Raw genomic sequence first — 27,396 nt, 5'->3', positions numbered from 1 at the left:
TGTTTGGAATTAGCTCTTGCATGAACGCAGCATGCTTATTTCTGCAGTCCGAATGTCTTAGGAGACGGTAGTAACACACTCGATTCTGCCGAGACCGGACACGAGTGGTAAGATAAGTAAATACGCTGTAGATAGCAGAGGACAACTTGCAGTAAAGGAGTGCAGTAGCAGTCAATGTCTAATGAAATTCGTCTATGCACTGCAATATTAGTCTGCACTACTTGGTGACTATATACTGCAATTGCGCAGTTCTAATGGATTCCAAATCTGTTGACCAGTATATTCATGACTTGAGCGACTGCATCCTTTGTGATGAGTCTCCATTTAATCTCTTATTGGCATGTGAAAGGGCCTGTAGTCTGCTAGCATGAGAAAGGGCCTGTAGCGTGTTGGCATGTGAAAGGGTCTGTAGCGTGTTGGCATGTTAAAGGGCCTGCAGTGTGTTGGCATGAGAAAGGGCCTGTACATATAGTGTGTTGGCATGTGAAAGGTCTTGTAGGGTGTTGGCATGTGAAAGGGCGGGTAGTGTGTTGTCATGTAGAAGGGTCTGTAGTGTGTAGACATGTGAAAGTGCCGGTAGTGTGTTGTCATGTGAAAGGGCCTGTAGTGTGTTGGCATGTGAAAGTGCCGGTAGTGTGTTGTCATGTGAAAGGGCCTGTAGTGTGTTGGCATGTGAAAGGGCCTGTAGTGTGTTGTCATGTTAAAGGGCCTGTAGCGTGTTGGCATGTGAAAGGGCCTGTAGCGTGTTGGTATGTTAAACGGCCTGTAGCGTGTTGACATGTTAAAGGGCCTGTAGCGTGTTGACATGTGAAAGGGCCTGTAGCGTGATGACATGTGAAAGGACCTGTAGTGTGTTGACATGTGAAAGGGCCTGTAGTGTCATGTAATTTTCCTCACTTTGTTGATCAAACAGTTTATCAGCTCACAGGAAAATATAAAATCATCAAATGACTTGGTACAAAATTGTGGTCTAATAAAACCTCTAAAAATAAAAATGTGGAATGTTAGATGGCATAGAAAATAGAAATATAAAATATCCAAACACAGAAAGTTTTTTGAGATCCATTGTTTAGCGATCACATGTAAGGCAATATATCATTAATGTAATAAAAAAATAATTTGTACTCTGATTATGTTAAATAAAAACAATGCTGTTGGAATACTGCTGTTGGAATGCTGCTGTTGGAATGCTGCTGTAACAATAAAATTGTTAGCTAAGAAATGTCCACTCAATGGTCATACATCTGTTTGTAAGGGACGACCTGTATATCTTTGTATAACAGGATACTCCGCTGGTCTCTCCCTGCCATTATGCGTTTTAGTATAGCTATTGAAATCGCTTTCAATCACTGACACAGTTGCAGGGATACCTACAATGCAAAGTTTGTAAGGTTGTACATGTATATTTACCTTGTTAATGCTTCATACTTGCCAAGTCCTGCTACCTCTATATGTGCCACTCTAACTTCCATTTGACTCCTATCAACACTTTGTTCAGAATCTGAGCTAACTTATAATGAAGCCAAATTTAATTATAATAGAAGGCTCACATTGGTGACTAGGTTTGATGTGAATTCATAGTTTTATCAATATTGACACCATAAAATCCCTGTACAGTTGCTTTACTGATTTTTTCGTCTTGTCCCAATATTTTCAACAGCTGTTCAACTACAATATTATTGATCTCCTGTAAAATAAGGTATAACTGTTATATGGTAGTAATTGCTGGAGCTCGGTCTACATTGATATGGGAAGTTAGCAAAAATTGGGAAGCTATATTATGTGGGAATTTAATAATTGATGTCATTATTATCAACTTTTTTGTTATTGCAAGATGAATGTCTATCATGGCTCTACATGTCTATGACTCTCTATGACTCAATATGTCTATGACTCGATATGTTTATGGCTCCATAGCTCTATGTGCCTATGGCTCGGAACATCTATGGATCTATTTTTCTATGGCTCTACATGTCTAAAGCTCTCTTTGTTTATGGCTCTACATGTTTATGACTCTGTGTCTATGGCTCTATATGTCTATGGTGCAATGTGTAATGTTAGCAAGTAGACCTCAAAATCTCATGCGGCAAATGTCAAGTGAGACCATTTGGTTACAAAAAATATGTTAACTGACTTACATATTGGTGACTCACTCATTGGTGACTTACCATAAGCGACTTAGTCATACAATGACTTACTTGTACACTGACTTACTTGTAATATGCTTGTGGATTTGAGCCATGGCTGCCACATACTGCAACACCATTCGTTCTATCCATGTGCTTGAATCAACAAAACTGTTACCAGTTTTTGTAAAAAATCCAAGATGGCCACCATGTTTAGTGAGAACTGTCAGTGATTGTCTATGGCTTTCTGCAAAAACACGGAGTCAATGAGTCATGTTTGCATGCGATGTATTCTGGTAATAACTAAAATTAATGACTCACTAGAAACAGTTTGGTTGGGAGACAAGCAGTGGTGGAGGAGCTGGTGGGGGAGACAAGCAGTGGTGGAGGAACTGATGGGGAAAAGAGCAGTGGTGGAGGAGCTGGTGGGGGAAAGCGCAGTTATTTTAAAGCCAGCTCATTTTAGTGATCTGAGACTAGCTGACAGAAACTAAATACAGAAAAGGAGTTGGGACAAACATGAGGTTATCCGTGCTGCCAAAATAGCAGACGATCAACTGCCCTGAAACATCTTGTCACTCATGGAAGCAGGAATCACGTAAGGTGGTCTAATTTGCAAACAACTGCTCAATATGTACTTACTGGCTTTATTTATAGGGTGTTTATACAGCTCCCTGCAGAAAAGTGGATCATCTAGAGCATTAACAAACAGTGTAGGCAGCTCCATCTGTAACAGATATTACCAGTCATATAGTTAATGTATCTGTATGTATTATCAGTCATATGGCTAGTCTATTTGTAACAGATATTACCAGTCATATGGTAAATCGATCTGTAACAGCTATCATCAACCCCATACAGTCAGATAGTCACAGTCAGGAGTTGAGATCTGTTCCATGAAATGGAAAAGAAATGACCTATATGACATATTTATGATTAAAATGAAAAGTGTAAAAAATGCCTTCAAGGGAAGCTTCTGCGGTGACATAAAAGCACATTTTTATGAGAGATGATCATAGAATATGAGCTACAATTCTGTGATGATGAGGTTATATATAGCCTTAGTCACAGAGTTACAAAAACCCAAAAAGAAAAGGCTTGAAATAGGATGGAGCTCCTCAACTATATAGGGCATGTGCTTACATTTCCAAGGTAATGCTTTGAACTTGCCCACCTGTAGTACTCATCAACACTCTCATGGCCTGTTAGCTTTCTACAACAAAAAGTATTGAAAAAAGTTTCATAAGCATGACACCATACGGAGAGAAAGAAACGAATTTACAACTTTATTGGTGAATTCATCAGACATGAGCCAAAATTTACAGAAAACAGTGAGTCGAATCTAGTGTGATGGATGTTTCTGGTGAATGAACTAGAAACACAACCCATGATCATAGAGTACTTATTACTCTACTTATAATCATAGAGTGCTCATTACATAGATCTACTCACATGGTTACTAGTTCATCTACAACAGGCATCAGATTACTATTCTTCACCTTTTCATGTAGATCATCTTGAGATGGAGCAGTTATCTGCCCATCGCTGACAATGAGAGCAGTTTTAATATAATCCCAGTTGCTGAGGATAACGGATTTCACCTTCTTGCTCAGCTGCATTGCATAAAATTTCCTAAGCTTTGACCAAGTCTTCATTTTCTCTCTCATTCTGCAATCAGCATAAAATTAATCTCTACCTCTACCTGCATGTCATCCATCTTTACCTACACATCCATCTTTACCTACACATCCATCTTTACCTACACATTCATCTTTACCTACACATCCATCTTTACCTACACATCCATCTTTACCTACACATCCATATTTACCTACACATCCATATTTACATACACATCATCCATCTTTTGAATTGCAACTCCAAGGTTACAACTCTGTTTACAACAAGCTTACAACAAAGGACTGTCTAACGGCATTTTGAGTTTTTGCAATATTATTTAAACCAAATTAAACAGCTTTTTATTGACTAATGTCAATAAAAAGTCATAGCTCTGATACAAGGACACTACTCTAAGTTGTATTACATGTTAAAGTCATAGCCTTGATACAAGGATACTACTCTAAGTTGTATTACATGTTAAAGTCATAGCTCTGATACAAGGATACTACTCTAAGTTGTATTACATGTTAAAGTCATAGCTCTGATACAAGGACACTACTCTAAGTTGTATTACCTGTTAAAGTCATAGCTCTAATACAAGGAAACTACTCTAAGTTGTATTACATGTTAAAGTCATAGCTCTGATACAAGGACACTACTCTAAGTTGGATTACATGTTAAAGTCATAGCTCTGATACAAGGACACTACTCTAAGTTTTATTACATGCTAATGTCATAGCTCTGATACAAGGATACTACTCTAAGTTGTATTACATGTTAAAGTCATAGCTCTGATACAAGGACACTACTCTAAGTTGGATTACATGTTAAAGTCATAGCTCTGATACAAGGATACTACTCTAAGTTGTATGACATGTTAAAGTCATAGCTCTGATACAAGGACACTACTCTAAGTTGTATTACATGTTAAAGTCATAGCTCTAATACAAGGAAACTACTCTAAGTTGTATTACATGTTAAAGTCATAGCTCTGATACAAGGACACTACTCTAAGTTGGATTACATGTTAAAGTCATAGCTCTAATACAAGGAAACTACTCTAAGTTGTATTACATGTTAAAGTCATAGCTCTAATACAAGGAAACTACTCTAAGTTGTATTACATGTTAAAGTCATAGCTCTGATACAAGGACACTACTCTAAGTTGGATTACATGTTAAAGTCATAGCTCTGATACAAGGACACTACTCTAAGTTTTATTACATGCTAATGTCATAGCTCTGATACAAGGATACTACTCTAAGTTGTATTACATGTTAAAGTCATAGCTCTAATACAAGGAAACTACTCTAAGTTGTATTACATGTTAAAGTCATAGCTCTGATACAAGGACACTACTCTAAGTTGGATTACATGTTAAAGTCATAGCTCTGATACAAGGACACTACTCTAAGTTTTATTACATGCTAATGTCATAGCTCTGATACAAGGATACTACTCTAAGTTGTATTACATGTTAAAGTCATAGCTCTGATACAAGGATACTACTCTAAGTTGGATTACATGTTAAAGTCATAGCTCTGATACAAGGATACTACTCTAAGTTGTATGACATGTTAAAGTCATAGCTCTAATACAAGGAAACTACTCTAAGTTGTATTACATGTTAAAGTCATAGCTCTGATACAAGGACACTACTCTAAGTTGTATTACATGTTAAAGTCATAGCCTTGATACAAGGACACTACTCTAAGTTGTATTACATGTTAAAGTCATAGCCTTGATACAAGGACACTACTCTAAGTTGTATTACATGTTAAAGTCATAGCCCTGATACAAGGATACTACTCTATGTTGTATTACATGTTAAAGTCATAGCTCTGATACAAGGATACTACTCTAAGTTGTATTACCTGTTAAAGTCATAGCTCTGATACAAGGACACTACTCTAAGTTGTATTACATGTTAAAGTCATAGCTCTGATACAAGGACACTACTCTAAGTTGTATTACATGTTAAAGTCATAGCTCTGATACAAGGACACTACTCTAAGTTGTATTACATGTTAAAGTCATAGCCTTGATACAAGGATACTACTCTAAGTTGTATGACATGTTAAAGTCATAGCTCTAATACAAGGAAACTACTCTAAGTTGTATTACATGTTAAAGTCATAGCTCTGATACAAGGACACTACTCTAAGTTGGATTACATGTTAAAGTCATAGCTCTGATACGAGGACACTACTATAAGTTGGATTACATGTTAAAGTCATAGCTCTGATACAAGGACACTACTCTAAGTTTTATTACATGCTAATGTCATAGCTCTGATATAAGGACACTACTCTAAGTTGTATTACATGTTAAAGTCATAGCCCTGATACAAGGATACTACTCTAAGTTGTATTACATGTTAAAGTCATAGCTCTGATACAAGGATACTACTCTAAGTTGTATTACATGTTAAAGTCATAGCTCTGATACAAGGACACTACTCTAAGTTGGATTACATGTTAAAGTCATAGCTCTGATACAAGGACACTACTCTAAGTTTTATTACATGCTAATGTCATAGCTCTGATATAAGGACACTACTCTAAGTTGTATTACATGTTAAAGTCATAGCCCTGATACAAGGACACTACTCTAAGTTGTATTACATGTTAAAGTCATAGCCCTGATACAAGGACACTACTCTAAGTTGTATTACCTGTTAAAGTCATAGCTCTGATACAAGGACACTACTCTAAGTTGTATTACATGTTAAAGTCATAGCTCTGATACAAGGAAACTACTCTAAATTGTATTACCTGTTAAAGTCATAGCTCTGATACAAGGATACTACTCTAAGTTGTATTACATGTTAAAGTCATAGCCCTGATACAAGGACACTACTCTAAGTTGTATTACCTGTTAAAGTCATAGCTCTGATACAAGGACACTACTCTAAATTGTATTACCTGTTAAAGTCATAGCTCTGATACAAGGACACTACTCTAAGTTGTATTACATGTTAAAGTCATAGCTCTGATACAAGGAAACTACTCTAAGTTGTATTACATGTTAAAGTCATAGCTCTGATACAAGGAAACTACTCTAAATTGTATTACCTGTTAAAGTCATAGCTCTGATACAAGGATACTACTCTAAGTTGTATTACATGTTAAAGTCATAGCCCTGATACAAGGACACTACTCTAAGTTGTATTACCTGTTAAAGTCATAGCTCTGATACAAGGACACTACTCTAAATTGTATTACCTGTTAAAGTCATAGCTCTGATACAAGGACACTACTCTAAGTTGTATTACATGTTAAAGTCATAGCCCTGATACAAGGACACTACTCTAAGTTGTATTACCTGTTAAAGTCATAGCTCTGATACAAGGACACTACTCTAAATTGTATTACCTGTTAAAGTCATAGCTCTGATACAAGGATACTACTCTAAGTTGTATTACATGCTAATGTCATAGCTCTGATACAAGGACACTACTCTAAGTTGTATTACATGTTAAAGTCATAGCTCTGATACAAGGACACTACTCTAAGTTGTATTACATGTTAAAGTCATAGCCCTGATACAAGGACACTACTCTAAATTGTATTACCTGTTAAAGTCATAGCTCTGATACAAGGATACTACTCTAAGTTGTATTACATGTTAAAGTCATAGCTCTGATACAAGGATACTACTCTAAGTTGTATTACATGTTAAAGTCATAGCTCTGATACGAGGACACTACTCTAAATTGTATTACCTGTTAAAGTCATAGCTCTGATACAAGGACACTACTCTAAGTTGTATTACATGTTAAAGTCATAGCTCTGATACGAGGACACTACTCTAAGTTGTATTACATGTTAAAGTCATAGCCCTGATACAAGGACACTACTCTAAGTTGTATTACATGCTAATGTCATAGCTCTGATACAAGGACACTACTCTAAGTTGTATTACATGCTAATGTCATAGCTCTGATACAAGGACACTACTCTAAGTTGTATTACATGTTAAAGTCATAGCTCTGATACAAGGACACTACTCTAAGTTGTATTACATGTTAAAGTCATAGCCCTGATACAAGGACACTACTCTAAATTGTATTACCTGTTAAAGTCATAGCTCTGATACAAGGATACTACTCTAAGTTGTATTACATGTTAAAGTCATAGCTCTGATACAAGGATACTACTCTAAGTTGTATTACATGTTAAAGTCATAGCTCTGATACGAGGACACTACTCTAAATTGTATTACCTGTTAAAGTCATAGCTCTGATACAAGGACACTACTCTAAGTTGTATTACATGTTAAAGTCATAGCTCTGATACAAGGACACTACTCTAAGTTGTATTACCTGTTAAAGTCATAGCTCTGATACAAGGACACTACTCTAAATTGTATTACCTGTTAAAGTCATAGCCCTGATACAAGGACACTACTCTAAGTTGTATTACATGTTAAAGTCATAGCTCTGATACAAGGATACTACTCTAAGTTGTATTACATGTTAAAGTCATAGCTCTGATACAAGGATACTACTCTAAGTTGTATTACATGTTAAAGTCATAGCTCTGATACGAGGACACTACTCTAAATTGTATTACCTGTTAAAGTCATAGCTCTGATACAAGGACACTACTCTAAGTTGTATTACATGTTAAAGTCATAGCTCTGATACAAGGACACTACTCTAAGTTGTATTACCTGTTAAAGTCATAGCTCTGATACAAGGACACTACTCTAAATTGTATTACCTGTTAAAGTCATAGCTCTGATACAAGGATACTACTCTAAGTTGTATTACATGTTAAAGTCATAGCTCTGATACAAGGAAACTACTCTAAGTTGTATTACATGTTAAAGTCATAGCCCTGATACAAGGACACTACTCTAAGTTGTATTACCTGTTAAAGTCATAGCTCTGATACAAGGACACTACTCTAAATTGTATTACCTGTTAAAGTCATAGCTCTGATACAAGGACACTACTCTAAGTTGTATTACATGCTAATGTCATAGCTCTGATACAAGGACACTACTCTAAGTTGTATTACATGCTAATGTCATAGCTCTGATACAAGGATACTACTCTAAATTGTATTACATGTTAAAGTCATAGCCCTGATACAAGGATACTACTCTAAATTGTATTACCTGTTAAAGTCATAGCTCTGATACAAGGAAACTACTCTAAGTTGTATTACATGTTAAAGTCATAGCTCTGATACAAGGACACTACTCTAAGTTGTATTACATGCTAATGTCATAGCTCTGATACAAGGATACTACTCTAAATTGTATTACATGTTAAAGTCATAGCCCTGATACAAGGATACTACTCTAAATTGTATTACCTGTTAAAGTCATAGCTCTGATACAAGGAAACTACTCTAAGTTGTATTACATGTTAAAGTCATAGCTCTGATACAAGGACACTACTCTAAGTTGTATTACCTGTTAAAGTCATAGCTCTGATACGAGGACACTACTCTAAATTGTATTACCTGTTAAAGTCATAGCTCTGATACAAGGACACTACTCTAAGTTGTATTACATGTTAAAGTCATAGCCTTGATACAAGGATACTACTCTAAGTTGTATTACATGTTAAAGTCATAGCTCTGATACGAGGACACTACTCTAAATTGTATTACCTGTTAAAGTCATAGCTCTGATACAAGGACACTACTCTAAGTTGTATTACATGCTAATGTCATAGCTCTGATACAAGGACACTACTCTAAGTTGTATTACATGCTAATGTCATAGCTCTGATACAAGGATACTACTCTAAATTGTATTACATGTTAAAGTCATAGCCCTGATACAAGGATACTACTCTAAATTGTATTACCTGTTAAAGTCATAGCTCTGATACAAGGAAACTACTCTAAGTTGTATTACATGTTAAAGTCATAGCTCTGATACAAGGACACTACTCTAAGTTGTATTACCTGTTAAAGTCATAGCTCTGATACGAGGACACTACTCTAAATTGTATTACCTGTTAAAGTCATAGCTCTGATACAAGGACACTACTCTAAGTTGTATTACATGTTAAAGTCATAGCCTTGATACAAGGATACTACTCTAAGTTGTATTACCTGTTAAAGTCATAGCTCTGATACAAGGACACTACTCTAAGTTGTATTACATGTTAAAGTCATAGCTCTGATACAAGGACACTACTCTAAGTTGTATTACCTGTTAAAGTCATAGCTCTGATACAAGGACACTACTCTAAATTGTATTACCTGTTAAAGTCATAGCTCTGATACAAGGATACTACTCTAAGTTGTATTACATGTTAAAGTCATAGCCCTGATACAAGGACACTACTCTAAATTGTATTACCTGTTAAAGTCATAGCTCTGATACAAGGATACTACTCTAAGTTGTATTACATGTTAAAGTCATAGCTCTGATACAAGGACACTACTCTAAGTTGTATTACCTGTTAAAGTCATAGCTCTGATACAAGGACACTACTCTAAGTTGTATTACCTGTTAAAGTCATAGCCTTGGCACAAGGACACTACTCTAAGTTGTATTACATGTTAAAGTCATAGCTCTGATCCAAGGAAACTACTCTAAGTTGTATTACATGTTAAAGTCATAGCTCTGATACAAGGATACTACTCTAAGTTGTATTACCTGTTAAAGTCATAGCCTTGGCACAAGGACACTGCACAAATAAAATCTCGCTGGTTGCTTGGATTTTCCCCAAAGTATTTGCAGACAATGTTGGCACCGAGAGAGAAACCAACAGCAATCAACTTGCTATTTGGATGCTTTTGAGTGACACTTCTTACCATAGCGCTGTATTCTTCAGTAGAGCCTAAATAGAGACAGATTATGCCCATCATATGGGATATATCTTCATCTGGACAAACCTAACAATAGTGACTTGCATTTTTGAATCTCATCTGAGAGTGTTTTGTAGTATAAATTCACTTACACTGATTTGTCACTACACTGTAAACTCATTGTGACCACCCTGTAAGCTCATTGCTACCACGCTAGAAGCTCCTTGGTATTAATGTTGGTACATTTAACCATGCAGTGACACATTTTCCTTTCATGAGACAAAGAGTGATTCATAGAGTGATTCATAGAGTGATTCATAGCAAGTTTAGTGAGTCTTTTCATCTAATCAAATAAAAAGAAACTTATTACCAAATATTGCTAAAATGTTTGATTGCCACAAAAGCAATTAAGTTTTACAGATAACCTTAATGATGGCAATGACAGTTGTGCTGAAAAAGAAAAAGTGAATAACCGGTAAAAATATCTGATAATTCAAAAAATCTTGTTTGTAAATAACGTGCTTTCTATAAAACCTAGTACCTGACAATCTAGTCTGGTGTGAGAGGCTGTCAGGTGTGTCTAAAAAGCACAGAAAATAAGAATACGCACTATAACCTCTGTAAAATGTTAGGCAAATGATTGGTGCAGTGGTAAATGTGTAAGTCTTTTGAGCTGATGGTTGCCAGTTCAAATCCTGAACACAGCAATCTTTTTTCCTAAAATCCGACTGACCAAGGTTTCGAATGAATAGAAAAACATGGCTTTTATAGTAAAGAACTAGCTGCGCTGGTAACTAGCTGCGTTGCTTGGGTAATAAAAAAGTCTTTGGACAAAAAATTGATTCCCTATTCTAACTTTCAAACTACATAACATGAGAGAAGTGTATTGTGTGGTTGAAATAAATTAGGAGAAAAATAAAAACAACTGTAAAGGTTTTAAAGCTTTGTCAAGCAACTGTAACCTTCAAGTCATTAGCCAGGCACATTGCCAATGGAAAATTCCAGTAAGCTGCTTAATAAGCTAGGCTTCTAATGGCGGTAAGCCATGACTTTGCGTCTGCATTGTTGTCCAGCTACAGTTATTTTAATAATAGCTATAGCCAGAATGCAGACAGACATACCACACACGGACATACTTTGAGAAACATATATATAAATTGCTAACTTACCCAAATTGAATATTCTGGGAGTTGTCAGTGGCTGATCAAGAACTCCCAGAAGGTTAAGGACTGCTACACGATACCCCAAACTAGTTGCTTGAAAAGCGAAAGCTTTGATGTAAAGATTCTCACTACTGTTGGCCAGCCCTGGACAGACGACTAGCGTGATGTCATCACTGGCTGAGTGAGAGACTACAATTGTAGATATCATTTGTAAAAGCACAAAGAAAAAAGCATTAATTTAATCCTAGACTTATGCTATCTCTTTAACATACAGCTGCATGAATGAAGGACAGGGAATATTTTATTGCTCACCCATTCAGGAGATATTTGCCACCGGCGCAAATGATTTCATGTTGAAATAACGTGTTGAAGAAGCGCAAAACAAAGTCAACATGAATGAAACCAGAAACATGCTAATTAAATTACCTGAGGCAGGAGGGAACAAATCATAGCTGACCCTACTGCCATCTTCTAGTGTCACATACTTTCTCACTCTTTTTTGTTCCCCAAGATCTAGGCCAGGTCGACTTTGTTTAATGCTGTATATTGCTGTCTGAATGTGTCCACTTTTGCCCCAGACAGCGGGAGGCACATACCTGTCATCATAGCAATCAATACTCTCATAAGCGGCTACAGGGGCGTTTCTACAGGAAATGACGTGATAATGAATGAACAATGTCTCCCTTCATTGAAAACGACACGACAAAATATTTATGCAAACATGTCAACAGTGTTAACACAAAACTAACTACACGATAAGTGGCTGAAATGTTTTCCCGCAAATTAAATGATAATGAATAGAAGTTGTCTCCCCTAATCAAAAACTTCGCAACATTTTTGTTTCGGATCATGTTTACATGATCCGTGTGAACATATCCTAACAAAACGATTATAATAAAACCTGAATCTGAGAATTGTTAAACAATTTAAGCAAAAACAAAATAGTGCGAAACATTGTAGAATAATGATGCTTAGGCGTATAATAGTCACCGTTCTGAAAGAATGGAACAAAGGCTAATGAGCTTCTCCATATAATGATTGGTGTCTTCTCCTTCTGCACTACCGCTGTACACAAGGCATGGCGGGTGACCACGATTCCCAAACATACTTTTTAATCACCTTTAAAAGCAAACAAATTTTACAGCTTGTCACAAGTTGCAGATAATAAAGCAAAAGTATGTGGTTAACCAGTTTTTGTAAAAACAAATTATCGAGAACTTTTACTATTAACAGAGATATAGCACCTTGAAGCCTGAGTCTAAAATAATGCAGGGAGTTGTTTTCCCACTTGAGCCTAAACTTTCTATTAAACTTAAACTATTCAGCCAAGTAAACTCGGCTGAATATTTGAGTTTTTGTGCACTTCCGGTTTATGTGACATCGTATGTCCAAACCGTGTGTTTTCAGCATAATTCTCAACTTTTAAGTTTGTTGGTTTACTAGTTCTTGAGATATCGTCAAAATACCTATTCGAGCAATTATAATTTTTGTAGTTTGGCTTTTTTTTTGTTTTTTGGTTTCTGTCTTTTTTTGGTTTAAGAAATTTTCGTCGCTTTGCGCGTAGTCAGTTTTCAGCCTAATTCTCAAGTTTCAAATTGATCGGGTTATTAGTTGTTGAGATACATACAAAATACTGAGGGCACTTCTAACCGACTGAAAAACGAAAAATGGATGCTGACAAGACATTTGCTTCTAATGACACCTTGGTTGAAATTCTCAGTAATTAGAGATTAGAATGACAAAAAACAGACAAAGCTAGAAAAATTTTTCTTTTCCACAACAAAAGCTTCACAATAAAACTACTAGTCTTTCTATTTAGAAAAAATATACACTCAATCAGACTCGATGTACTGCAATCATTATCCGGTTATCTCTAAACCATCACTTCTTTAAAAGAGTGCGAAAAAAATTATTCACTCTATTTTAATTTTCTCATCAAGTTCTGAAAGTTTAGAGCTTGATTATAGCTTATTTATAGCTTGATTATACTTTAGATTATATTTAATACAAAATAATTGTGATATTTCAGTTGACAGAAAGTTGTTAATATGGTCCAGGATCAGAGGACCTGCTTGTACATACTGTACAAGGTTAGAGTTCAAAGGTTAGAGTTCAAAACGTTGTATACTCTGTACGAGATTAAAAGCATTGAAATGCTTGAAAGCATTAAAATGCTGAAATAATGATGTGGTACCAATCATGGTAGTTGTACTATGGGTAGCAGCAAATCAAGGTGGTTGTACTATGGGTAGCAGCCAACCAGGGTGATTGTACTATGGATAGCAGCCAGCCATGGTGGTTGTGCTATTGGTAGCATCTAACCAAGGTGGTTGTACTATGGGTAGCAGCCAACCAAAGTAGTTGTGCTATGGGTAGCAGCCAACCATGGTGGTTGTGCTATGGGTAGCAATCAATCATGGTGGTTGTACTATGGGTAGCAGCCAACCATGGTGGTTGTGCTATTGGTAGCAGCCAACCATGGTGGTTGTGCTATTGGTAGCAGCCAACCATGGTGGTTGTATTATGGGTAGCAGTGAGCCATGATGGTTGTACTATGGGTAGCAGCCAACCAAGGTGGTTGTACTAAGGGTAGCAGCCAGCCATGGTGGTTGTGCTATTGGTAGCATCTAACCAAGGTGGTTGTACTATGGGTAGCAGCCAACCATGGTAGTTGTACTATGGGTAGCAGCCAACCAAGGTGGTTGTGCTATGGGTAGCAGCCAACCATGGTGGTTGTACTATGGGTAGCAGCCAACCATGGTGGTTGTACTATGGGTAGTAGCCAACCATGGTGGCTGTGCTATGGGTAGCAGCCAACCATGGTGGTTGTGCTATGGGTAGCAACCAATCATGGTGGTTGTACTATGGGTAGCAGCCAACCATGGTGGTTGAGCTATGGGTAGCAACCAACCATGATGGTTGTGCTATGGGTAGCAGCCAACCAGGGTAATTGTACTATGGGTAGCAGCAAATCAAGATGGTTGTACTATGGGTAGCAACCAACCATGGTGGTTGTACTATGGGTAGCAGCCAACCATGGTAGTTGAACTATGGGTAGCAGCCAACCATGGTGGTTGTGCTATGGGTAGCAACCATTCATGGTGGTTGTACTATGGGTAGCAGCCAACCATGGTGGTTGTGCTATGGGTAGCAGCCAACCATGGTGGTTGTACTATTGGTAGCAGCCAACCATGGTAGTTGTACTATGGGTAGCAGCCAACCATGGTGGTTGTGCTATGGGTAGCAACCATTCATGGTGGTTGTACTATGGGTAGCAGCAAATCAAGGTGGTTGTACTATGGGTAGCAACCAACCATGGTGGTTGTACTATGGGTAGCAGCCAACCATGGTAGTTGTACTATGGGTAGCAGCCAACCATGGTGGTTGTGCTATGGGTAGCAACCATTCATGGTGGTTGTACTATGGGTAGCAGCCAACCATGGTGGTTGTGCTATGGGTAGCAACCAATCATGGTGGTTGTACTATTGGTAGCGGCCAACCATGGTGGTTGTACTATGGGTAGCAGCCAATGAGCCTGCGAATGAGTGCAAGTAAATAATAAAAATAACAACTAAATAATTCTGCCGCCAAGTAAACTCGATTCAGTCATTACAGTTTTTAGAATATTTAATATGCTGGCGGGATGCTGGGCACTTTGTCCAGACATATTAAGCTCGATCCAACAACAGTTTTGCATGATAAACAATTTTACTAATCATCAAATTTAAAAGAATAAAAATAGCAGTTAGAATACAAAACCAGGTATTTATAAAAGTAATTGTTAACAAGTTCTTTAATATACAGCTCAAGCAATACGTTACGGTTGGGTACATAACAGCTTCACATGGTACTTCACTTTAAAGGACGAATACGCACTGCGGTGTACAACTTGTACAATGAGTAGTAATATTAACACTCAAATGCTTGGATGAGTTTTTTTAAAACTTAATGCCAAATGTGTTGTGTATACACGTAATTGTATTATAACGACCTAAATGAGGTATGAGTGTCGTGCGTTCTTCCGGTAGAGCCCAACTTGGCGCTAGACGCGTGAAATAAAATATAATCCTGTTATCCGATGCTTTAACACTTATCTTGCTCACATTAACCCCATAACAACACATGGTGGCAGCGAAAATTTTGTATGGGTGATAGTGATCACGAATCGGAGGGTGCAGGAGCACACCAAATTATTGTGAAGAATAATGATAGACATATAACTAGAATAGACCCACCGGCTGCTTTGGTATTAAACAATGATCGAGCCAACCAGGGTGATTGTACTATGGGTAGCAGCCAGCCATGGTGGTTGTGCTATTGGTTGTGCCAACTTCCGTGTGTTTAGGAGCTGTTGGCGTTCATTTTTTGTACTTTCTAGACTCGCAAATAAAAGTGCAGAGTATCAAAGTGAACTATTATTATATACTGCTGGCTCTGATGCCACTAAAGTTGTTGATTCATCAGCTGCATACATAACTGATCAGAGTTGTACATCGATATTAAATATTCTCGAACAATATTGTGTTGGAGAACGAAATATCATTCATGAAAGATATTACTTTAATACTAGGAATCAGTTGCCAGAGGAGGCTTTTGATTCATTCTACGCAGATATTAGAGCATTAGCAGGTAGATGTAGATATAATTTTCAACGAGTGGGTGGAGACGGTGAAACACCACTGGATGAGTTAATCAGAGACAGAATAGTTTTAGGCATAAAGGGAGACGACATAAAAAAAAGTTGATTTCCCAAGGTAGCACACTGACATTAGAAGCTGCTGTGCGATTGTGTAGGAGTCAGGTCACTTCTTCAGCTATGAAGTCGATGGGGGCAGCTAGCGTTCAAACAGTAAATGCAGTGAGAATAAAAAAGAGTTCAAATAAAACTTTCACACCTGTGCCAAACACCCAAAGTCGAGCTACAACTGAGAGAAAGAAACCACAGAACTCAACAATGCACGCCGACAAGAAACAGTGTGCTAGGTGTGGAAAAGAGCCTCCCTAAACAGAGTTGTCCCGCCTTGAATTCTGCATGAAAAATTTGCAATAGGCAAGGGCACTGGGCCAAATTTTGTAGAAGCAAATCTGTCCATGAAGTGGCTACCAGACCAGTTTCAGATTACCTTTTCACTGGAGAGCTTGTGATTGGAGAAGTAAATAGCTGGAATGCAAAGGTCAACGTCAATGGTCACCAGACTCTGTTCAAACTAGATACAGGTGCAGATGGAACCATAGTAAGTTCAACCAAACCGTGGCTAAACAACATTCGTCTGAACAAACAAGTAATAGAATTACTAGGACCAGGAAAGAAGCAAATTAATGTTGTTGGAACCTTCCAGGCTAAACTTACATATGAAGATAAAACTCACCAGGAGACTGCTTATGTCATACGAGATCAACCTACCTCATTATTCAGTAGATCTGCTTGCTCAGCACTAAATTTAGTGACTTGCAATGTTCAGGAGAACCGATTTGTCACTGCTAAAGATGCGATACACTCTAAATTTCCAGGATTGTTTACAGGCTTGGGTTTGTTGAAAGGATATACTTACCAGATATCACTAAAAGATGATATCAAGCCTCGATGCATATATACTCCAAGGAACATACCACATCCGCTTAGAGAAAAGGCCACGAAGCAGCTCGAATGAATGGTAGATCAAGGAGTGTTATCGCCAGTTACAGGAGCCACTGAATGGTGTAGTGGGTTAGTAACAGTAGTTAAACCGTCTGGAGATGTCCGACTGTGTTGATCTCACTGGTCTGAACAATGCGGTGAGAAGGGAGATACACCCCATGGCTACCGTAGAGGAGAGTCTGAGTCAGCTTAGCAACAGCAGGTTATTTTCAAAGCTCGATGCTAACAGCGGCTTCTGGCAAATCAACCTCGATGGGCTTCTACACGACTTACAACTTTCTTATCACCATTTGGAAGGTATTACTTCAACCGTCTTCCATTCGGTATCTCCAGCGCACCAGAGATATTCCAAAGGGCAATGTCTAGGGTACTGTGTGGTATTGAAGGTGTCACGTGCCATATGGATGACATCCTTGTACATGGAAAAGATGAAGTCATGATAAGGCCCTAGAGAAAGTCTTAGAAACACTTCAACAGTCAGAACTCACTCTGAATATGAACAAGTGTCAGTTTAGGGAGCGTACCTTAAACTTCCTAGGACATGTTGTAGAAGCTAATGGAGTGAGACCAGACCCGGCTAAGGTCCAAGCTATACAGGACTTTCCAGCACCCACTAACAAAACTGAGTTGAGGAAAATAAATGGAATGCTCAACCAGATGGCTAAATTCATACCACACTTGGCAACTTCTAATGCACCTATGAGAGAGCTACTCAAGGAGAAGAAAGAATGGCTTTGGGGACCAGCGCAGGAATCAGCGTTTAACAAAATCAAAGCAGCGTTGACTCCAGCAGGAACCATAGCTCATTATGATCTTAAGCTGAAAACTATTATTGCTACAGACGCCAGCAATGACGGGTTGGGGGCTACCATGTTCCAGATCCAAAAGGACGGAACAAAGAGGCCTGTCATCTACGCTTCGAGATCACTTACATAGACTGAAAAGAACTATGCCGTCATAGAGAAGGAAGCTCTTGGAGTTGTCTGGGCTTGCCAGCGTTTTGATCAATATGTAAGAGGTCTACAATTTACTATGGAAACTGATCATAGACCATTAGTGCCCACCTTAACTACCAAAGATATAGATCAAGTACCAGATAGCAAAATCAAGGATGCAGCTAAAACTCATGAGATATGCTCCTGCAGTAGTATATGTTCAAGGATGTCGGAATAACATTGCTGATGCATTATCTAGAGCACCTGTAGGCCCGCCGACAACCAAGGAAATACTACTTGTAGAGGAGATCGAAGCTAGCAGCTCAATGGCAGTAGAAGACTTACTTGTTCACAGCCATCTAGTGAATGAGATACGTTCAGCACAGGAGAAAGACCCAATCTGTCAACAGGTGACTTACTACTGTAACAGAGGATGGCCGCCATACAAGACAGATGCTAATACTGCGATACATCCATACTGGAACCAACAAAATCATCTTACATGCGTGAAAGGCTTCTTACTCTATGATGACAGGATGGTTGTTCCTACAGGTTTACAACTGAAGGCGCTCGAACAGATCTACCAGGCGCACCAAGGTATTGTAAAATGCCAAGGACGTGTCAGAAAGGCTGTTTGGTGGCCTTTTATGATTTCACAGATCAAAGAAATGGTTCAGCAATGCCAATTATGTAGAATAAACTAACCTACGCCGACAGAACCACTCTGTCCAACCACCTTACCAGATAGACCTTGGCAAAGATTAGGAGCTGACCTTTTTGAATACAACAAGAAACAATTCCTGTTGGTCATAGACTACAACAGTAGATGGATTGAGGTTTGAGAGCTTAGCTCTATGGGATCACTCACTACTATCACAGCTATGAAATCTATTTTCTCTACTCATGGTATTCCGGATCAGATTATCTCTGACAATGGACCACAGTTTGCTTCTAAGGATTTCCAGGAGTCTGCAAAATCCTATGGCTTCACACATATGACGAGCTCACCTAGATACCCTAGAGGTAACGGTGCAGCAGAACGTGCAGTTGGTACAGTCAAACGTATGTGGAAGAAGAGTTCTGACTTCTATTTGAGCTTGATGATTTACCGCGCCACTCCGTTAGAAAACGGCTATACGCCATCTGAGCTTTTAATGGGACGAATGCTGCAGACAACACTTCCAAACTATCCAGGGAATTTGAAAGTCAAGCCTATGCAGAGGACACAAATTCAAGACAAGGAGTTGTCCATCAACATGAGGACTCAAGAAAGCTTTGATAGGCGACACCGAGCACACCAGTTACCAACCCTGGACACTGGATCTCGAGTGTTTATCAGGAACATGGCCAGGGAAGGAACAGTAACCGACACCGCAAGTCAGCGGTCAGTACTGGTACAGACCCCTCAAGGACAGGTGCGTCGGAACAGGAGTGCTCTGGTGGAACTACAAAAAGGACAAGACTCATTTGTGGTGTCTTCAGGCGCAGAGGGCACAGGTCTATGTCAGGCCAATCCAGCCAGTCTAACACCACAGACAGCGTCAGGCGTTCTGTGTGCGGAGGGCACAGGTCAATGTCAGGCCAATCCAGCCAGCCAGACGTCTGATGCCAGGCATTCAATGGGCAGACCTATAAGGGTCAAGGCTAGGCCAAAGAAGTATGAAGAATTTGTAACTAATTACCAAGGAGTATAAAGGATACCGACTGCTTATGGACAATTTACAAGAGATATTTAGTTTACTCAATAACGCTAATCAGATAGCTACATTATACTCATATGCTCTAGTCACTTAACGATAGTATCATTATCTTTATATTAGCAGGACCATCAGTTACTTTATGTTAAATGGTTTTCATACTCTTTTGAACCTAAGAAAGGAGATGTTGTGTATACACGTAATTGTATTATGACGACCTAAATGAGGTCTGAGTGTCGTGCGTTCTTCCAGTAGAGCCCAACATAGCGCTAGACATGTGAAATAAAATATAATTCTGTTATTCGATGTTTTAACACTTATCTTGCTCACACCAACCCCATAACCACACAAAATGCGATACAAAAATATAATGGTAACATTGAATAGGAAAAGCCCTTATGACTGCTGTAGGCTATATCTGAGAACCCTGAGCTACTTAGTAGAATTATGCTCTCACAACTAATGCCATGGACCTAGCTAGACTGCGAAGAGTACTCTGGTTCATCTAACGACCTGAGCGTTGCAACAAAAAATGGTAATTAGGATGTATTCTGGATTGTTATTGACGCTGTCTGCTAAAAAGCGGGCAATAAACAAAATTATTTATGTCGAGAGAGAATGATACAGAGTATACAATCCACAAACAAACTCGTCACAAGCTCTAAGAGTCTGTCTTTTTGACAGGGATTTCCTATTCTGGTTGAACAATCTTTCGAAGACCAATTTTAATACCTTATTTTGATTTTGTGTAACTTACTGCAAGCAGAGGGTGAGTGCTTGTAAGAGTCATTATTATGCAAATAATGACTACGTGATCTTGGCTGGACATGTCTGAGTCTAGTAGCAACGGAACCTCGACCACTAGAAACATGCACAGCTGCAGAGAACAATTTAAATTTGGATACTGCTTCTGTCACCACCAAAAGCCTTTTTGGAGAATTGAACACTAACCTGTTGTTTGTGGGCCAGCCGTTATAGACCCCGAGACCACAAATTTCATATTAGTTTGGGTTTCATATTAGGTTAGAAAGCTGAACCAAAGGATGTGTTCAGCTTCAGACACAGCAAACTTCAGACGAGGCTTCAGACGAGGCTTCAGACTTGAGCAAACTTATTGTTTACTACATAAAGCTTTGTATCAACTAAACAGTAAAGCAATTTTTCTCTTGAAAATCGTCAGTGTTGGTTCATAGAATTGTACCAAACAACTGTAAAATCGCCAATATAAAATATCAAAAATAAAGAGTAGCTTTCTAATAGCTTTAACATCTTATAAAGGTAAAAATAGCCCTATATCTCTACCTACTCAGCTGCTGTCTCTGCATAATGTACGGATGTTGCACTCGAAATAACTTGAACAGTATGGGGAATCGATGGAATGAAGTACAGTAATAACTATAGAACATTAGCCTACTTTCTTAACATTCTACAAAGTAAGCCCAAAGAGAATATGCATTCACTAAATCCCAGTCTTATCCTAGTCTTGTCATCCTAGTCTTATGTTATTTCTGAAGCATTCAGCTACACAAACGAATGAGCTCAGAGTATGGTTATCACGTTTACCAAATGTGGTAATTTTAATAAAGTGTGCCATTGTCATCATTCTTACTCATTTAATACTTTTTCTAGCCTCTTGGTACTTTTGTTTCCATGTTTGCGTATGCACTTCACGATAACGATTTAACGAAACTGTGGAGATTTCAACGAACTATTCTTTCCCTAAAGCGAATTTACTGTCAACTTCCTTAAAAATAGTAGCATTACCAGTCAGCGTTTACTGTATATGAAAGCGGCGTACTTACTATCCCACCTATTTATGCGTCATTGGTTTGTAAGATATACACACCAATGACTCCCCTAAATATGCGATACTGAGACCGCTTTTTGGACAAAGATCTGCACCTAGTCAAGGTTATTTATTAGTTAGCGAAAACGATGATCATGTTGCTTAGAAACAAGTAATCAATGGGCGTATTACCCAATTTGAAGAACTCGGCTTCTGCAAACCAGGGAAAATCTTTTTTCCCGGTTCGTAAATATAACATAGAACACCGGGTACTATAAATCTTTATAAATTTGCCATAAGTTCTAGTTTTACAGTACATCCATAGTTTAATTTCTATTAACTAACGGGTGATTGCCAATGTACCATTGTTAATATAACCAGATCTACGGTTATGCTACCGCAATAACAGGATATTGCACCTTATGTTTACAAACTTATGTTTACAAGTTGTAAACACCGTATAACTCGGTTTATCAACTTGGGTTGCAAACTCGGGGCACTATAAAGCTCCATATTATTGTGGGGCTGTATACGTAGCATTGTTATTACTGAAGAACTTTTTTGAGTGTTGTTGTTTAGAAATATGAACAAGTTCAGATGACGTATGGTGATTTCGCCGAAATTCTATTAGTCGAAATACGCATTTGCCGAAAGACTAATCGTCGAATTTTAGGCCTTTTGTAGAAAAGGTAATTTCGGGCGAAAATTTAGGCCATTTGTCAAAAACTCGAGTGATTTAGTCGAAAGTAGGAATATCGGTCAAAAACATTATTATTTATAATCAGGGCCGTAGCTTCTGATACTGCAATAGCACTATCATTTTTTGAGGTTTTTAATCCCAAAATTCACATCATTCTCGCTTGATTTTAATAAACCTTTAAAAAGCTGAAGAAACACCAAATTTTCACTTGGGGGCCATTTTAAATCAGTATTTGTGGTAACAACACTAAGTCACGCTTCGCGAGAGGTATCATTGATGTATAATTTATTCATAGAGTTATCTCCCCCTAAAGTAATAACAACACGAGCATTCCCGGTGCCAACGAAGAGCGTTTAGACCACGCCCCTTTTTTGTGTTAGTCAATCGTAGTGATTGACTAGATCAATAACATCAGCCATGAGAATGGTTAAACAAGGATCATGAATTTCCAGTTAAGATAGTAATTAATGCTCATATTAAAGAAATGATTATTATAGTTTATGACTCTAATAAATGCTTATTATTTAAAGCAATTCAATACCTACCAGGATCGCTAAACATATTATGGAAATGTTTACTTTTCCATATCCATTTCCATAAACATAAATATTTCCATAATTTTAGGGAAATAGATATGGAAATTTTATTTTACAAATATGGAAATGGTATGGAAATTGAAATAATATAGATATGAATTATGGAAATGTTATGGAAATAATGTGAAAATGAAATAGAGAAATGTTATGGAAATGGAAATAGTATGGAAATGAATTATGGAAATGTTATGGAAATGGAAATAATATGGAAATGAATTATGAAAATGTTATGGAAATGGAAATAATATGAAAATGAATTATGGAAATGTTATGGAAATAAAATAATATGGAAATGAAGTAAGGAAATGTGGTGGAAATGGAAATGAATTATGGAAATGGAAACAATATGGAAATGAATTATGAAAACGTTATGGAAATGTAAATAATATGGAAATGAATTATGGAAGCGTTATGGAAATGGAAATAATATGGAAATGAATTATGGAAATGGAAATAATATGGAAATGAATTATGGAAATTTTCATTTTCATTTGCCGACATTTCATTTGAGTACTTTCGTATTCTAACTGATGTCCAACGAAGTATAAGTAAAGGAAATGGCGATGATATTTTTTAACAGCTCTTATGAGATTATTACAATAATTAATTATAGGTTTGGATGACTACAGAACAATGGCTACGTAGTACAGATTTTCTACAAAATCTATATCAGTGCATTTTACTTCTAATATTGGCCGATTTTGCATTTATCTTTTTGCAGCAGGAAAGATATAAGCATATAATCTTTTCCTTTCATTATTGCTATTTGTTGTAAATAATAACACCCACACCCAGTACATTACAGCTACCAGTGCAGTTATCCTATTTGACTGCTAATATTGCATTTCTCAACCATCAGTACCCTTTCTTTTTTCCAATATCACTTTGGTCGTGGGCTGTATGACAGTGGAATTTTTAGTAGATATATATACCTAGATTGGCCAATAATAGCTATTCCCATCGGTTGCCTTGTCAGACTTAAATAGCATGATGTAACGTCATTGTATTGTACCTCATGCTTGACTGCACTGTTGTTAACAATGGAGCTAATAAGGACTAGGTGACAAGATCACATTTATTTTCACATAAAAACCTACTTCTATACATAATCCAGTAAACTAAAGCAATTCTGTGATAATATCTGATAACCACCATAGATAAAAAGTATAAAAGCTATGAAATGTTGCACACAAATCATGAGCCATCAGGGCTTTATTTGCCACACTCTCCTATCCCCATTCTCTCTTTTCCCCTTCTCCAAAAAAGAAGTGAGAAGGGGAAATGAGAGAAGGGAGAAAGGAGAGGGGGGGCAAACAGCCCACCCACTCAAAGAGCCAGACCCTGGCTAGGTAAATAGACTAATATCATGCTGAACTAAAAATGACTAAATATGATGAGTATGCAAGTATGTCTTAAGTCAAAAATGAGACAGAATGATTATTTTACAGCTGGCTATGTAGCTGGCTAGGAGTAGTATGTAGAGAGCAGATCTACACACGTTTGCACTTAAAGTGAGATTTTGGGTACATTTTAGCCCGAGAACCTCGGAGAATGGTGTTGTCTGATGGAAAGTTTGGGGGGGTAGGTGTGTGAGTGTTGGGAGCTAAGGTTATGAAGTTTGAGAGGAATTGTGGGAAGGATGCGGTGCTGGTCGAGAGGAATTGTGGGAAGGATGACGTGAAGAGGGCGATGGTTTCGGGTTTCGATGCGATGGGTTTGGGGTTCGGGTGTCGACGAGTTGAGCGATCGATCGTCGAATGGTTGGGGTTGGGTTGGCGACCGGTGGGGTGAACGGTGTTATGTCGTTTCGGTTGAATGAACGCTGATGTTGGACGAGTTCGGGCGTGTCTATTCGTGGAATCGGTTAAATCTCCCTTCGTTATAAAACTCTTTAAAGATGAGTAATAAGAAAGGGGAAAGTCGAATGATTTATTCATTATGAAAAAATTCTTTTGAGAAGACATGAAGAGTCTTTATAGAAAACTAGATGATATAATTCAAATTTCTCCAATACTATTTATTAGTTTTGGATTTTTTTCGGTTAACGGTGAATTTTTACGAAATATAATTCAATTAGAACATAACCCCTCGGATTGTACTTATGGTATAGCTAGTTATGAAATTATTCAAAGGTTGGGAATTACTGAACGACTTGTTCAATGGGCTAATCCATCTTCACGGTTAGCGAGATATTGTGTAGGCAACTCAGCTCGTTCAAGGTTTTGTGGAAGGAGAGCATTGCCTATTAAGTTTGTTTGTCATCATCCACATTTCGAAGAAAATAATGGTAGATTTACAGCACCAATTAATACTTCCACTACTCGATCCACCATCAGAACTACACACACATCCAGAATTCCTACCACCACCACAACTACACTCGCTAGTACAATTCCTACTACCACCACAACTACACTCGATACCATCATTCTAGCAAGTGGAATCACAACTCTTCCATCATCTGAAAATCTTAAGGAAAATATAACTAATATCCCATTTGTACCAACAACCTCAAGATTATATAATCCGAATAATGAAGAAAGAGAATATGGAAATGAAAGTTTTTCTGTAGAAAGATCCACCATCAGAACTACACACATTTCCACAATTCCCACCAACATTGCAACTACGGACGTTACCACTATTCCAGTGAGCAGAATGACAACTCAGACATCATCTGAAAATCTTAAGGAAAATATAACTGATATCTTATTCATACCAAGAGCCTTAAGATTATATAATCCAAGTAATAAAGAAAGAGAGTATGGAAATGAAAGTTTTTCTGTAGACAAATTACAGGATGTCGAAATTTTTTATCATAATCACATGCTGCTGCTAAAGTTGTAATCTAATTTTCATGCTTTTCTAAATTTTTATTCCACAATGAAAATGATATGCGAATATTGTATTGATTTTATTTTAATAATAGTATCTTAAAATATACAATAAAATATAAATTCTCCATCTTTGGAGATGAAGATTTTATTTCTAAAGGTTCTATTGATTTGCATATATATTCATTCAAAAAAAAAAAAAAAAAAAAAAAAATTCTTTCTTATAAATACTAATTGCCAGTTTTCTGTGGAGTTGAAGAGCTTGTCACTTCAGAATATTGTAATTCTTTCTTATCGAGATAGAAGTATGTGATGCTTGACTCGCTTTTCTCATCAACTTCTTTTTGTTTTGCATCATTACTGTTTAAATATATAAAACATTGAGGATTGAGAAAGGATGAAATAAATGGATAACTATATATCTTTGGATTTAAAATTCTCAAAATCTACTTACCAAAATATACATTGAGCTAAGCCATCGTATACGTCTTGTCCACATTTACAGGAAGGTAATCCATCTATAGGATAATCCAATGGTAAATCCAATTGCAACTCCGTTTCACTATTTTGAGAGTTTGTTTCTTTCGAGTTGTTTTTTTCATCAGTTTCCTTACCATCTTCTTGATACCAGTTTAATTTTTTTTGAAAATTCATTGAAAATTGAGAAAAGATGATGTATATAAAATGAATAATTATATATTCATATAAAACTTTAGAATTTAAAATTTCAAAATGTACTTACCAATGTACACATTGTGCTAATCCATCATATACATATCCACATGTACAGGAAAGTAGTCCGTGTGTACAATATTCCCATGGTGTAGCCCAAATTTGAAGACAACTATCTGTACATTTCCATTCTGACATTTTACCCTTCTCAGAATTCTGTTAGCTTATGAAGAGTGTTATGATAATAATGATTTGTTCTCGATTGCTTTATATAGTTGAACGTCTGTAAAACGCTTGAGTGAGTTTAATGAAAATTTATAAATAGATTACAAAACATTCCTCTATGCTTACAATTTCGCGAAAATGAATTTCGCGAAATTACACATATATATTATATAGTCAACTTTCGCGAAATTGAATTTCGCGAAAGTGAATTTCGCGAAATTGGATTTCGCGAAATTTCACATTATATATATTATATAGTCAACTTTCGCGAAATTGAATTTCGCGAAAGTGAATTTCGCGAAAATGGATTTAGCGAAATTTTACATCATATATGTTATATAGTCAACTTTCGCGAAATTGGATTTCGCGAAATTTCACATCATATATATTATATAGTCAACTTTCGCGAAATTGAATTTCGCGAAAGTGAATTTCGCGAAATTGGATTTCGCGAAATTTCACATCATATATATTATATAGTCAACTTTCGCGAAATTGAATTTCGCGAAAGTGAATTTCGCGAAATTGGATTTCGTGAAATTTCACATCATATATATTATATAGTCAACTTTCGCGAAATTGAATTTCGCGAAATTGGATTTTGCGAAATTTCACATTATATATTATA

General features: G+C 37.2%; 1 protein-coding gene across 1 annotated transcript; it reads right to left on the bottom strand.

The window, feature by feature from the left end:
• Window positions 1-908: 908 nt before the first annotated feature.
• Window positions 909-21,688, bottom strand: LOC137396668 (monoacylglycerol lipase ABHD2-like). The gene is made up of 10 exons (XM_068082984.1): window positions 21,565-21,688; window positions 12,676-12,804; window positions 12,112-12,281; window positions 11,692-11,874; window positions 10,371-10,554; window positions 3,579-3,794; window positions 3,270-3,339; window positions 2,769-2,853; window positions 2,215-2,373; window positions 909-1,370 (listed from the first exon to the last, which is right to left on the bottom strand). Exons 2-10 carry the CDS (start codon window positions 12,789-12,791, stop codon window positions 1,237-1,239), a joined length of 1,317 nt encoding a protein of 438 aa, XP_067939085.1. The 5' UTR covers window positions 12,792-12,804; window positions 21,565-21,688; the 3' UTR covers window positions 909-1,236.
• Window positions 21,689-27,396: the final 5,708 nt, after the last annotated feature.

This window comes from Watersipora subatra, chromosome 5 (assembly GCF_963576615.1).
Source record: "Watersipora subatra chromosome 5, tzWatSuba1.1, whole genome shotgun sequence".
NCBI classification, from domain to species: domain Eukaryota; kingdom Metazoa; phylum Bryozoa; class Gymnolaemata; order Cheilostomatida; family Watersiporidae; genus Watersipora; species Watersipora subatra.
This window is presented reverse-complemented; position numbering and strand designations above follow the sequence as displayed.

Excerpts from the sequence above, each read along its gene's own strand:
- LOC137396668 (XM_068082984.1), bottom strand. The coding sequence starts at position 12,791 with ATGTTTGGGAATCGTGGTCACCCGCCATGCCTTGTGTACAGCGGTAGT. Across the intron at positions 11,875-12,111 it reads TTTGTTCCCTCCTGCCTCAG|TCTCTCACTCAGCCAGTGAT; the intron begins GTAATTTAATTA and ends CTACAATTGTAG. Across the intron at positions 2,854-3,269 it reads CAAAGCATTACCTTGGAAAT|ATGGAGCTGCCTACACTGTT; the intron begins GTAAGCACATGC and ends TATCTGTTACAG.